At 39.7% G+C, this 14,383-nt stretch overlaps 1 protein-coding gene across 1 annotated transcript in view; it reads left to right on the plus strand.

The window, feature by feature from the left end:
* LOC101331356 (solute carrier family 22 member 10-like) overlaps positions 1-13,366 on the plus strand; it is a 38,828-nt gene extending 25,462 nt beyond the window's left edge. The window contains exons 3-10 of the mRNA XM_019932616.1: positions 2,264-2,418; positions 2,521-2,689; positions 4,051-4,174; positions 4,640-4,755; positions 7,783-7,997; positions 10,066-10,174; positions 10,950-11,153; positions 13,306-13,366. Coding sequence (XP_019788175.1) covers positions 2,264-2,418; positions 2,521-2,689; positions 4,051-4,174; positions 4,640-4,755; positions 7,783-7,997; positions 10,066-10,174; positions 10,950-11,153; positions 13,306-13,366 — 1,153 coding nt within the window. The remainder of the gene's footprint in view (positions 1-2,263; positions 2,419-2,520; positions 2,690-4,050; positions 4,175-4,639; positions 4,756-7,782; positions 7,998-10,065; positions 10,175-10,949; positions 11,154-13,305) is intronic.
* Positions 13,367-14,383: the final 1,017 nt, after the last annotated feature.

Here is a 14,383-nt window from a genome sequence, read left to right on the forward strand (position 1 = left end):
CAGAAAAAGCTTTTGACAAAATTCAACACTGATTTATGATTTAAAAAAACCTCCAGAAAGTAAGCAGGGAGGGAACTTATCTCAACATAATAAAGGTCATATATGAAAAACCCACAGCCAACATCATTCTCAATGGTGAAAAACTGAAACCATTTCCCCTAAAATCAGGAACAAGACAAGGATGCTCACTCTCACCACTATTATTCAACATAGTTTTGGCAGTTTTAGCCACAGCAATCAGAGACGACAAAGAAATAAAAGGAATCCAAATCGGAAAAGAAGAAGCAAACTCACTGTTTGCAGATGACCTGATACTATACATAGAAAATCCTAAAGATGCTACCAGAAAACTACCAGAGCCAATCAATGAATTTGGTAAAGTAGCAGGATACAAAATTAATGCACAGAAATCTCTTGCATTCCTATACACTAATGATGAAAAGTCTGAAAGAGAAATTAAGGAAAAACTACTATTTACCATTGCAACAAAAAGAATAAAATACCTAGGAATAAACCTACCTACGGAGACAATAGACCTGTATGCAGAAAACTATAAGACACTGATGAAAGAAATTAAAGATGATACAAACAGATGGAGAGATATATCACTTTCTTGGATTGGAAGAATCAACATTGTGAAAATGACTATACTACGCAAAGCAATCTACAGATTCAATGCAATCCCTATCAAACTACCAATGGTATTTTTCACTGAACTAGAACAAAAAATTTCACAATTTGTATGGAAACACAAAAGATCCCAAATCACCAAAGCAATCTTGAGAAGAAAAACGGAGCTGGAGGAATCATGCTGCCTGGCTTCAAACTATACTACAAAGCTACACTAAACAGGACAGTATGGTACTGGCACAAAAACAGAAATATAGATAAATGAAATAGGATAGAAAGCCCAGAGATAAACCCATGCACATATGGCCACCTTATATTTGATAAAGGAGGCAAGAATATACAATGCAGAAAAGACAGCATCTTCAATAAGAAGTGCTGGGAAAACTGTACAGCTACATGTAAAAGAATGAAATTTTTTTTTTTTTTTTGCGGTACACGGGCCTCTCACTGTTGTGGTCTCTCCCATTGTGGAGCACAGGCTCCGGACACGCAGGCTCAGCGGCCATGGCTCACGGGCCCAGCCGTTCCGCGGGACGTGGGATCTTCCCGGACCGGGGCACGAACCCGTGTCCCCTGCATCGGCAGGCAGACTCTCAACCAGTGCGCCACCAGGGAAGCCTAGTACATCTGTTTTTTAACTCACTCTGGTAATCTCTATCATTCGATGGAGTGTTTAGGTCATTAGCAATTAGTTTGATGTGATTGTTTTGGAATTTTCTTTCCATCTACCATTTCATTTTTTGTTTTCTAAATTATTTTCTTGATGATGATAGTGATTATGAACATGATTATTTGGTGTTGTGTTTGTTCTTATGTATCGCATTTTCTGTTTGGGGGGAAATTATTTGATTCTATTTTAAAATATTGCAGAGGAATTCCTAATACCAAACACTGTCTGTCTGTTTTTATTTCAGACAATGGGCTTATATTTACATTACCACATCTCGTTTAGTCCACGATGTCTCTACTAAGACCCTCTTCTCTTGATGCCCAATGAAAGACAAAATTCACTTTTCCTTATTTGTCTTTCACATTCTTTTTCCCTTCATTCTCCATTTTACATAATTCTTTCCTGTGAGAGGTTGATACAATAGTCACTGTCTGGGTTATGGCGCTCCTATATTCTATTCTAGGAAAGCACATTACTTGAGGTTTATAAATACAGATTCAACAAAGAGTGACTCTTACATAAATCTTCAACAACTTTGATGCATTGCTTCACTGATCATTTGTATCAGTTGCATCTTCACCTGTCTGGTGCTAGAGACCAAAGTACACTTTTAGCTCACTATACAGACTCTCCACTATGGTAAATACATATGGTAGTACAATGAATGCTCATGGTATATTCCAATTTCCAACATTGTAGTTTCTTTCGTATGGTATCACTTCCTGTCAGAGTCCTCCTGGGGATTGGATGATGAAGTTTTAGTAATGTTAGTCTGTAAACCAGAGTGTTAATATGAAGCGATTTCCGTTGTTGATTTAGCTCTTGTTTACTCAAAGTTTCAGGTACAAAGAATCACTTGCTAAAACATTGTCTAAATTTCAATGTATGCTTTGTTTTCTTAATTTTTTTTTTACCACAAATTATCATTGCTCCCATAATCTAACCTGCCTCTCTGTTTCTTAGGTTTGGAAGAAAGTTGATTCTCAGATGGTGTTCGCTCCAGCTCGCCGTCTCTGGGACCTGTGCAGCCTTTGCTCCCACCTTCCTCATTTACTGCTCACTACGCTTCTGGTCAGGTTGTTCTGCTGTGGTCATCATAACAAATAACTGGATGCTCAGTAAGTCAACAGTTTTGATTTTCTTGATTTTGCAAGCCTTGAATTTAACCTTGAAATTTCACCCTTATGTAACATTAATATCTCATTTGGGTTTTCTTTCAGTTGTAGAGTGGACAAGGTCCCAGTCAAAAGCCATGGTAATAACACTGATAACCTGTGCCATTAGTATTGGACAGATAATGCTGGGAGGACTGGCTTTTGTCTTTCGAGACTGGCATACCCTGCAGCTGGTGGTGTCTATACCATTCTTTGTCTTCTTTTTCTCCTCAAGGTATGAGCCTCTCTCTCACTCCACTTAAGGGAACCTAGGATGAAAATGCATATTGAATTGGGATATACTGATTTTCTTATTCCCTGGACCATTTCCTGTTGTTTTGACATAAACCAGCATTTCTCATTTGTTCACTCTGATCAATTTGAGATTTGAGAAGTAGAATAGGGAGTAACAGTGATCTTCCTTCCAGGGAGCTCAAGGTATTTTCTGCCATTTTGCTTCCTAAGTCTTACCCAGTATTGTGGTCATTGAGTTATTCCAGTATTATTTTTCTTATAGACTTGAAGATATACCTTCAATTTTTTGGCTTTGGAATGAATAAGGTACAATAAAGTTTTCCATGATCTTCTATGTTGCAGATGAAATTGGATAAAGGAAGAGGCAGAAAACTTATTCATAGAGCAATTTAACAAAATAGCAACAGAATTTCTCCAGAAGTGAAAATGACATGCAGATTGGACGACTTACATTACGTGTTCAACACTCCCTCTTCCCTTAAATAATTTTAACAAATATTTATTTATGGATAATTCCATCCCTACACTTAAAACCACTCTAGGGAGAATTAGCTTTAGTAGATCGCAGAAAGATGACTACAGGATTACTATAGTGAGATGAGTACAGAGAGAAAGAAGAGTGTAATCCATGTCAGACTCATCTGCTAAGTCATTCTTTTCTCATAACAAAGAAGATGTGCTTATTGTTTCCATTTAGTTATAAGAAAACTAAAGCAGATGTAAATAAGTGACTCATTTATGTAGTTAGTTACCGACACTTCTGGTAGTGGCAGGAGTATTCACAATATTTGTTGGCCTAAAAGTTTACATAATTTGGGGACTTCTTTTGTCAAAATAATATACATTATATACACTATATATAATAATATATATATAATATACATTATATATACTATATATAATAATATACATTATATATACTATATATAATATACATTATATACACTATATATAATAATATATATAATATACATTATATACACTATATATAATAATATATATATAATATACATTATATATACTATATATAGAATATATACTACGGCACAAATTTGCCAGATCTCATGCTAAGCTTTGGAAGGGAATTATGCAAGTGAGGGACTCTCAAACTTAAGCTTCATAAGCCTCTTGGAAAATCTCCTGGTGAATAAGCAGAGAGGCAATTTGAAAACAAAGTCTGTGATCCTATGCATGTAGTACATTTTTTGCCTTCCATCTAATAGCCACCACTTCAATTGGTGGTGGATATTGGATGGAAGGCAAAAAGCAGATGTTGTAATTAACCGCAGGACGAATAAGCGAGAGATAGCTGCCTGCACTAGTGGGCCCGTCTCTCAACAGGTGGCTGGTGGAATCTGCTCGGTGGCTGATTATCACCAATAAACCAGATGAGGGCTTAAAGGAACTTAAAAAAGTTGCTCACAGAAATGGAATAAAGAATGCTGAAGCAGCCCTGAACATGGAGGTGAGCAGGAAGGGGAAGGTGGTTATTGGGTTGGAGAGAAGATACAAATTGACACGTGCCTTCTCCTTATTATAGACAAACTGCTTTTCTAACAAGGGCAGCTAGTCGAGAATGCAAATTCCCTGGTCTTTCATGGCCATCTCATAGAAAAGAAGCTGTGAGCACTGTACAGAGCTTCTTCCTATAGCTCAATTCCTGATCTGACTCTAAACCCTATGTACTCTCCTGGGTGCCCTACCCACCTCTGCGGCCTCATTTTCAAAATATCATTGTTGCCATTTAATTTCCTGGAGTCTCCCTTAACTCCCTGCATCCTTCTTCATACCATGTTCACTCCTGTGATTGCATGTGTAATATGTTACGTTATAAAGAAAGGGAACACATCTCTCCTCTCCTATCGGGTGCCAGTGCTCATCACAGTACCTGGCACTGTGTTGGCAAATGACACGTTTGTCGTTCTTGAAGGGTTTGAGAGCGACCATGCAGGAGGAGCTGGAGGCCGCACAGACCCAAACCACTGTATTTGACTTGTTCCGTACACCCAACCTGCGTAAGAGGATCTGTCTCCTGCTCTTTGTGAGGTGGGCGCCATGCAGTGCATGACAACATTCAAAGAGTGGGGACATGAATCTATGTATTTCATAGGTTTTAACAGTGCTGTGAGAGGGAGGTGCTGATTTGGAGAAAAAATGAGGAAATCACACCAAATAACACTCACATGGAACTGCTTATATGATGAAAATTTAGTTAGGTCGTATCACACTATCAGTCTTTTCTCTGGAGATGGATGTTGAGAACTTCCATCACGGTACAGATTTGGGCACTTAATTTTCTGCATTTTTCTTTCAATTTTAATTGAAGCAAACGTTGCAAACAGAAACATGAAGAGGTCAGAAATATCTACAAATCAATGAATATGTCAGTATGTAAAAAGGTAGCCAACATACAGATCAAGATAGAGAATCCTAATTCCCCAAGACTTCCCCTCAACTCTCTGGTTCAGCAATATTCACCTCCACACCTTTGCCCGACACTGTTCTCTGCTCATCGCCCTCTCCTGTGCCAAATAAAACTTAACAGTGGTTCTGATCTCCTTCACTGCAGATGAGTGTTGCCTGACCTTGACCTTCACATAATATAAATGATGGAAGGGTTCTGTGACAGGCCGTCTCTCCTCATGCTCATTCATGAAGATTCATCCATTCTGTTGCACGTGACAGTAGGTTGTTCTCCTCCCCAGTGCTTTAGTCTCCATTGGATGAATACACTACAATTTCTTTATGTACTTCAATATCGATGGACTTTTATTTGTTTCCAATTTGGATACAGTTTTTTGTGTGTTAGCACAAGGGCTTCTGTTAAAGTCTTGCTCATTATCTCTTGAGGGGACATAAGTATTTACTTTGGTATCGTCAGGAGGAGAAATTTTAAATTCTGAATTTTTGAAGATTCACACACATGGACAAAAGGCACACAGGACGATAAACACCCACTGCCAAGCTTAAGAAAGTGACTATTGAATAGTGTAATTTATCTTTCCCGGACATATCCTAGTAGACTGCTTATTCATTTAATTCCATTGTGCTTTTTGACCTTTTCACATCCACTAGGACACAGACTTACGTTTCTGAATTCTAGATAATCACAGTGGAAGGAAAAAGTACCTACAATGATAAGAAAAGATCTGTTTGCAATTGCTGTGTTCTGTGATGGTTTCTTTTTAAACATCTTTATTGGAGTATAATTGCTTTACAATGGTGTGTTAGTTTCTGCTTTATAACAAAGTGAATCAGTTGTACATATACATATGTCCCCATATCTCTTCCCTCTTGCATCTCGCTCCCTCCCACCCTCCCTATCCCACCCCTCTAGGTGGTCACAAAGCACCGAGCTGATCTCCCTGTGCTATGCGACTGCTTCCCACTAGTTATCTATTTTACATTTGGTGGTGTATATATGTCCATGCCACCCTCTCACTTTGTCCCAGCTTACCCTTCCCCCTCCCCGTATCCTCAAGTCCACTCTCTAGTAGGTCTGCATCTTTATTCCCGTCTTGCCCCTAGGTTCTTCTGACCTTTTTTTTTCTTTTTTTTACATTCCATATATATGTGTTAGCATACGGTATTTGTTTCTCTCTTTCTGACTTACTTCACTCTGTATGACAGTCTCTAGATCCATCCACCTCACTACAAATAACTCAGTTTTGTTCCTTTTTATGGCTGAGTAATATTCCATTGTGTATATGTGCCACATTTTTATCCATTCATCTGTTGATGGACACTTAGGTTGCTTCCATGTCCTGGCTATTGTAAATAGACCTGCAGTGAACGTTTTGGTACATTATTTTTTTTTTTTTTTTTTTTTTGCGGTACGCAGGCCTCTCACTGTTGTGGCCTCTCCCGTTGCGGAGCACAGGCTCCAGACGCGCAGGCTCAGCGGCCATGGCTCACAGGCCCAGCCGCTCCGCAGCGTGTGGGATCTTCCCGGACTGGGGCACGAACCTGTGTCCCCTGCATCGGCAGGCGGACTCTCAACCACTGCGCCACCAGGGAATCCCCGACTATTTTTGAATTATGATTTTCTCAGGGTATATGCCCAGTAGTGGGATTGCTGGGTCGTATGGTAGTTCTATTTGTAGTTTTCTAAGGAACGTCCATACTGTTCTCCATAGTGGCTGTATCAGTATACATTCCCACCAACAGTGCAAGAGGGTTCCCTTTTCTCCACATCCTCTCCAGCATTTATTGTTTGTAGATTTTTTGATGATGGCCATTCTGACCAGTGTGAGGTGATATCTCATTGCAGTTTTGATTTGCATTTCTCTAATGATTAATGATGTTGAGCATCCTTTCATGTATTTGTTGGCAGTCTGTATATCTTCTTTGGAGAAATGTCTATTTAGTGTGATGGTTTCTCCTATGGCAATACCTAAATCTGTCTCTCTCTGGGTGAAATAGATCTTTTATGTGGACTCCTTTCCCTTAGATGCTCTTTGGGTAAAAGGTAGATCCTCAGTGGGAATCTTTGATTCCATTTCTGATGGTACAGTTGGTACATGTTTGCTTTCCTGAATTCTTACATTTTCTTTTAGCCCCAAGAACTCTGTTATGAACTTTAAATTTCCCAGAACTGTGTTTGAAACCAGGACACTATGCTCCCAGTCAAGGGACACAGGTAGTTTCTTTGCAGTTCCAGTCACTAGTTGAGGAAAGGGAAATGCTTTACAGTATTGGGGTTGGCGGAATAGAGGGAGGACTCACAGCATACAGACAACTCTCAAAAAGAAATGATTTCCCTAAATTTTAAGTTTTAATGCTTGTATATTCAAATTCTCTATACCATCCAGTTCGGTGATTGAGTCAGGTTATGTTTTCCCGTCACTGCTAACTCTATGCTTAGGGACTCAAAAAAGAAGGACAAAAGGAATATCGTTTTCCTTGTTATTTTAATGGTAACTTTATCACCCTAAAAGGAAGTGTTATACAAATCAGACTACACCTTAATTGTCAAACATTGGTCATTGGCTACCTGTGTCAATATAACAATCGACTGCAACATGTTGGCTCTAAATCTTACAGCTTGTGTCTTTCCTCTTTTGTTCACTACAGATTTGCAAGCACAATACCCGTTTTTGGCATCTTTATCAACCTACAGCACTTTGGGAGCAATATTTTCCTGTTCCAGGTAATCTTTGGCGTTCTCACTGCCTTAGCCCGATGTCTTGCACTTCTAGTATTGAATTATATGGGCCGTCGACCAACCCAGATGCTTTTCATGTTCCTGGTGGGACTTTCCATTTTGACCAACACGTTTGTGCCCCAAGGTGAGAGAAGACTGGACTTTGGGGAAAAAAGTGTCTTTTTCCCACCCTTCAGGGATTGTATTGGTCACACTTGTCTGAAGTCAGGTTTAAAAAGAGGTACCAGGGACTTCCCTGGTGGCGCAGTGGTTGAGAGTCTGCCTGCCGCTGCAGGGGACACGGGTTCATGCCCCGGTCCGGGAAGATCCCACATGTTGCGGAGCGGCTGGGCCCGTGAGCCATGGCCGCTGAGCCTGCGCGTCCGGAGCCCGTGCTCTGTAGCGGGAGAGGCCACAACAGTGAGAGGCCCGCGTACCGCAAAAAAAAAAAAAAAAAAAAAGAGGTACCAGTTATGTGCTAAGTATTCCCCCCAAACCAATCTGATGGTTTATGAGAAATTCTGCTAGAAATTTTTTGGGAAAAGAACTAAAGGTCAGCGAGGGGCAAATCAGGCATATGTTCATCTCATCACATTGTGAAGTGTCTTAAACTGGTACAATTTATCCCAGGTTATTTCTCTAAGACAGCAATTGTTTACCTGCCTTTTGTCCATTCACACTTCAAATAACAAGTGTGGAGGAGTGAGGCCTTGCAATGATCCCCCAGGTGAGGACACAGCATGGTCACTCCCTCTGTTTGGGTTCTTCATTACCAGCTTTGATGACTAGTCACTTCCCCGTCTCTACATACCCACATATGAATGTGGTGTTAAGTCACCATGACTGCAGCTCTTGCTCATGAGAGTCTCCCAGGAAATGAAAAAAATCCCCCTTTTTCAAGGAATGAAGGAGTGAACAGTTGGAATAGAATTTAAGCAGATTAAAATCCTTGTCCGGGGCTTCCCTGGTGGCGCAGTGGTTGAGAATCTGCCTGCCAATGCAGGGGACATGGGTTCGAGCCCTGGTCTGGGAAATTCCACATGCCGCGGAGCAGCTAGGCCCGTGAGCCACAACTACTGAGCCTGCATGTCTGGAGCCTGTGCTCCGCAACAAGAGAGGCTGCGATAGTGAGAGACCCGCGCACCGCGATGAAGAGTGGCCCCCGCTTGCCACAACTAGAGAAAGCCCTCGCACAGAAACGAAGACCCAACACAGCCAAAAATAAATAAATTAATTAAAATAGGTATTAAAAAAAATCCTTGTCCATTCCCTGTTAGATTACTTTACAAGTTAATAGAAAAGTGATATGATTAGTAGAACCTTAGTGAGCGCTATGCTTCACCATCTCCCAATGCAAGAATATGCTTCACAGCATTACAGATGGGCGGACTCTGCTCTTTAGAATATCCTTAATGATGCAGGCTTACTCCCTTACACGAGAGTTCTTTCCAATATTATAAAGCTATAATTAGATTTCTTTTTATACTGTGCAGAAAACTGTTCCTCTGAAATTTTTTTTAGTGGTCCCCAATTCTTTTTTTCCAAATAGAAGTTTCCGTTCCTGGTTCCTCATGTCTAACATTGATGTAGACTCAGCTTCTCTTCAGCCTGTCCCCTGACAGAAAAGCCCTGTCCCTCTATTACTCTCTTGGGCCATACTCACCCCATGGCAATTCTGTATCTACACGAGGTTGACTGACTCACTGAGGTTTGTCTGGGACTTTCCAGGTTTTATTAATGAAAATCTCACATCGCTAAAACCTCCTAATTCCCAGGAAAACCAGGATGACTGGTCACTTTAAATTCTGCCCTTTAATTGTAAAGTCCTCAAGGTTAAAGCTGAGGCTTAGACACAGTAATTGTCCACGTGCCAGTCCTACCTTCTATAATAAGCATAGAGCAAGTACTGGACAGAATAACTAAAAGCACATTTCTGCCACACTCACCTTTTCTTCTTCTTCTCTGGCAAATCTCAGATATACAGAGAGATTTGCTACAATTAACCGAGATATTTTAATGTACATTTTACAACCTATGTTGATAACTTTATCTTTCTCAGTTGATAAGACTCCATGATCCTGCTACTGTGATATTTTCTACAATCTATTTCAAACATACAAATAACCTGTAGAGTTGTTTGTCCTGAATAAAGTTGGTGGTGGCTGATTCCTTTAACACAGCGTTCTTAATCTCACTGGTCTTCCTCTCTCTAGAAATGCAGACCCTGTGTGTGACTTTGGCAAGTGTGGGAATCAGCTGTGGTGCCGCTTCTATCACCAGTTATTCTGTCCACTGTAATGAACTCATCCCCACTCTCCTCAGGTATAAGGATTTTTTATATCCTTCCAAAGCCTGAGTAAAGATTGATATATAGTGTCCAGTAGTTTAATATAATTTGTGGTTTAGGAAAGGGACCAGGAAAATGTTCTAATTCCACTAATAATAAGGTAGTAGTTGCCCATTTGTAAGTTCCAGTTATGAGTGTAAAACAGAAATATAAAGCACCAAACATATTAGAAAATAAAAACAAACAAAAAAAGTGGATTTAACCTTAATTACTGTGTACTTGAGGTTGGCTTTGGATACGGATTTTCTAAAAAGTGACTTTTTATTGTTTATCATCTAATAGCTGTAAACTGTACTACTAGAATAGAAAATGAAAAATCAAAAACCAAGAACTTTGAATATCCCTCCAGGGCCAAAAAATAGGACTTTCCCAGCTAATTGATGCTTATTGTGGAATAACATAATAAGAAATGTTAATTATAAAGCAATTATTTGTAATAGTAACAATATACTAAAGAACAATTATCACCACAGTTTATCAGAAAAGCTGACCTGGTGCCGTGTACTGTGCTAAGCAGTACTTCAGTACATCTGTTTTTATTAAAATGATGAAAATGCGTCTTAACACATTTTGACCCTGTCCAAGACAGCTAGAAAATCACAGAGCGAATCACAAAAACCAGTGTTTCGTAAAGCCCACATAGGTAATAATTGTGTTTTAGTGTGTTCCATAATCACATCAAAATAATAGATCATGAGTTACCCGTGTGGATTTTTACTGGATTATTATGTATCCTTGTTTATCTTTCAGGGCAAAAGCTTTGGGATTAGATGTAATGGCTAGTAGGTGTGGGTCAGCACTGGCTCCCCTCTTGATGACCCTGGTGGTGTATCTACCCACTCTGCCCTGGATCATCTATGGAGTATGTCCCATTATTGCGAGTCTTGTTGTCCCTTTCCAACCTGAAACCAGAAATCTGCCTCTGCTTGACACCATCCAGGATGTGGAAAATAAGTGAGTAATGCTTCTAGCCATCCCCTGGGAGAGACTGTGTGCTTTGGATCTGTGAGTGAGAAAGACAAAACACAGAGTGGGTCCCTCAGATCACTGGAAAGGCTGAGCCTGCCTGGGATACTTCCATCTTGGGCCATGGCCTTCACAAGTGGCAAGGTCATTTCTAACCATTGTGAGTTCCAGTCTAGACTGCAGAGATTCCTCTCTGCCCTGTTCTCATTGGTAGTTTTAGTGCTGAAGAGACAGTAATTAGCTCTACTGTGAGGGCATATCCTACCTGCCCTCATGATAGTATTTCATGATCCTCAGATCCATAAGAGCAGGGGATATAAAGGGAAAAGAAATGGGATGACCAGTGAAGGAACAATGTTAGGAAGATCATGTTGAGCTAAAGACTCTTTGATGATGGCCATTCTGAAAATCTACAAACAATAAATGCTGGAGAACGTGTGGAGAAAAGGGAACCCTCTTGCACTGTTGGTGGGAATGTAAATTGATACAACCACTATGGAAAACAGTATGGAGGTTCCTTAAAAAACTAAAAATAGAACTACCATATGACCCAGCAATCCCACTACTGGGCATATACCCTGAGAAAACCGTAATTCAAAAAGAGTCATGTACCACAATGTTCATTGCATCACTATTTACAATAGCCAGGACATGGAAGCAAACTAAGTGTCCATTCACAGATGAATGGATAAAGAAGATGTGTCACATATATACAATGGAATATTACTCAGCTATAAAAAGAAATGAAATTGAGTTATTTGTAGTGAGGTGGATGGACCTAGAGTCTGTCACACAGAGTGAAGTAAGTCAGAAAGAGGAAAACAAATACCGTATGCTAACACATGTATATGGAATCTAAAAAAAAAAAAAGGTTCTGAAGAACCTAGGGGCAGGACAGGAACAAAGATGCAGACGTAGAGAATGGACTTGAGGACACGGGAAGGGGGAAGGGTAAGCTGGGACGAAGTGAGAGAGTGGCATGGACATGTATACACTACCAAATATTGAATAGATAGCTAGTGGGAAGTAGCCACACAGCACAGGGAGATCAGCTCGGTGCTTTGTGACCACCTAGAGAGATGGGATAGGGAGGGTGAGAGGGAGACACAAGAGGGAGGAGATATGGGGATATATGTGTATATATAGCTGATTCACTTTGCCCTACAGCAGAAGCTAACACACCATTGTAAAGCAATTATACTCCATTAAAGATGTTAAAAAATTTTTTTAAAGAAAAAATATAAAGACTCTCTTTGATAAGATAATAAAGAAATAAATCTTGTGTAGGTGCTTGTAAGATTCAGGCAAATTTTGTCACTACAAGTAATGGAAAGTATCAAGGACGGGGAAAAAAGAAACTAGTAAAAGTCTTTTAATATGAGAAATATGCTATCTTCGTAATCTAGGGCCTCAATAATAAAGTTCCACAAACTGAGTGAATTAAACAACAGAAATGTATTGTCTCACGGTTCTGGAGCCTGGAAGTCTGAGCTGAAGTTGTTGGCAGGGCCATGCTCCCTCTGAAGGCTCTAGAGAAGGGTCTGTTCCAGGTCTCTCCTGGTTTCTGGTAGTTCCTTGGCTTGTGGCAGCTTAACTCCAATCTCCACATGGCATCTCCCTGGCATGTCTCTACGTCCAAATATCTCCTTTGTATAATGACACCAGTCAAATTGGTTTAGGGGCCCAACCTACTCCAGTATGACTTCATCTTAATTAATTATATCTGCAAGAACCATGTTTCTAAATATGGTAATCTCATATTCTGAGATACTGATAGTTAAGGCTTCAGCATATGAATTTTTGAAGGGACACATTTCACTGCATAACAAATGGGATTAAGATTTTCAACTCACCCCTTGACTTTCCAAAGGTGTCTTTTGTCAGAGATCTAAAAAGACCAAGTGAGAGTAGCACTTTCTAACTGCTTTCTTGGGTCTGCACAGTCAGCAGAGCCTTTTGCAGGACGAGTGTCAATCTCTCATGGATTTTATTGTATCATAAAAAGCTGATGGTTAAGGATCAGTTTGTACTTGTGCACGGATGGCATCCAAACTTACTTTTATTATTTTCTATTTTTTAATGTGTGTTTTTATTTGCTAACTCGTTGGTTGATTTGGTTTTTTCTGTTTTGTTTTTCCAGCAAAAAATTCTCAAGAGAAGCACATGAAAAAGATTTCTACATTAAAGTGACAAAATTTTAAGTGGATTTCATGAGATGACTGGTGAGGAAAATAAAAATATGCAGAAAAAAATGGGAGTTTTCCTTTATCTTTACATACTAGCAAGGAAGTATACTGGAACATGAATCTCATTTACAATCATGGCATTAATTTGCAATTAAACATATGATTTCTTGGAACATGTAATTCCATGATCAGAAAAATGGTGCCCACGTAGAATGTTAGGAAACATGTTTTCCTCTTGTATTCCTGAAGGAGTTGGCGTAAAATGGGTAATATGTCTTCCTTAAATATTTGGTAAAATTTCCACTGTAGTTTTCTTTGTGGGAGAATGTTTAACTATAAATTTATTTCATGTAATAGATATAGGACTATTTAGTTTATCTTTTTCTTCATTAATAGTTTCTCTCCTTATCATGGATTTTATTTTCCTATAACTTTACTTACCTGATTTTTGATGGATGCCAAGCACTGTGTCTTAACTTCTTGGATGCTAGATACTTTTTATTCCTAAAAATATTATTGAGTTGTTTGGGATATGCCTAAGCGACTTGAAAACACTGATCTTTTTGGGTCTGGGGGAAATCCTGTGGAGTGTCTACCAGGCAGCTGTTTGGACTCATCCACAGGCTATCAATACTGGTAAGGGGCTGAAGAACCATGGGCAAAAGGATTGTCTGGAGTTATCTCCTGGCTTGCTCACCAAGTATGGAACCAAACCAGGTTTGTTTGCCCGTCAAACAACAAGCCAAACACTGAGTCACTGACGTTTGCAACAGAGAAAGTGTTATTTGTGAGGTAGCCAAGTGAGGACACAGGAGAATAAATCTCAGATATGCATCTCCAAAGGCCAGAGGCTTGAGATATTTATGATATAAAGAAGCAGAGTGGTCTCAGGCATTTGGAAAGGTGATTGGAGATTGGGGAAAGATGAAGTAACTCATTTCTGTGCAGGCCCAGCTTTAGGGTCAGTGGGCTCAACTAGTCTTAGCCAGGTGTATTGGGCAGGAGCTGACTCCAAATTTTTGGAAAACAACT

The sequence above is a fragment of the Tursiops truncatus genome, chromosome 8 (assembly GCF_011762595.2).
Source record: "Tursiops truncatus isolate mTurTru1 chromosome 8, mTurTru1.mat.Y, whole genome shotgun sequence".
Taxonomy (NCBI): domain Eukaryota; kingdom Metazoa; phylum Chordata; class Mammalia; order Artiodactyla; family Delphinidae; genus Tursiops; species Tursiops truncatus.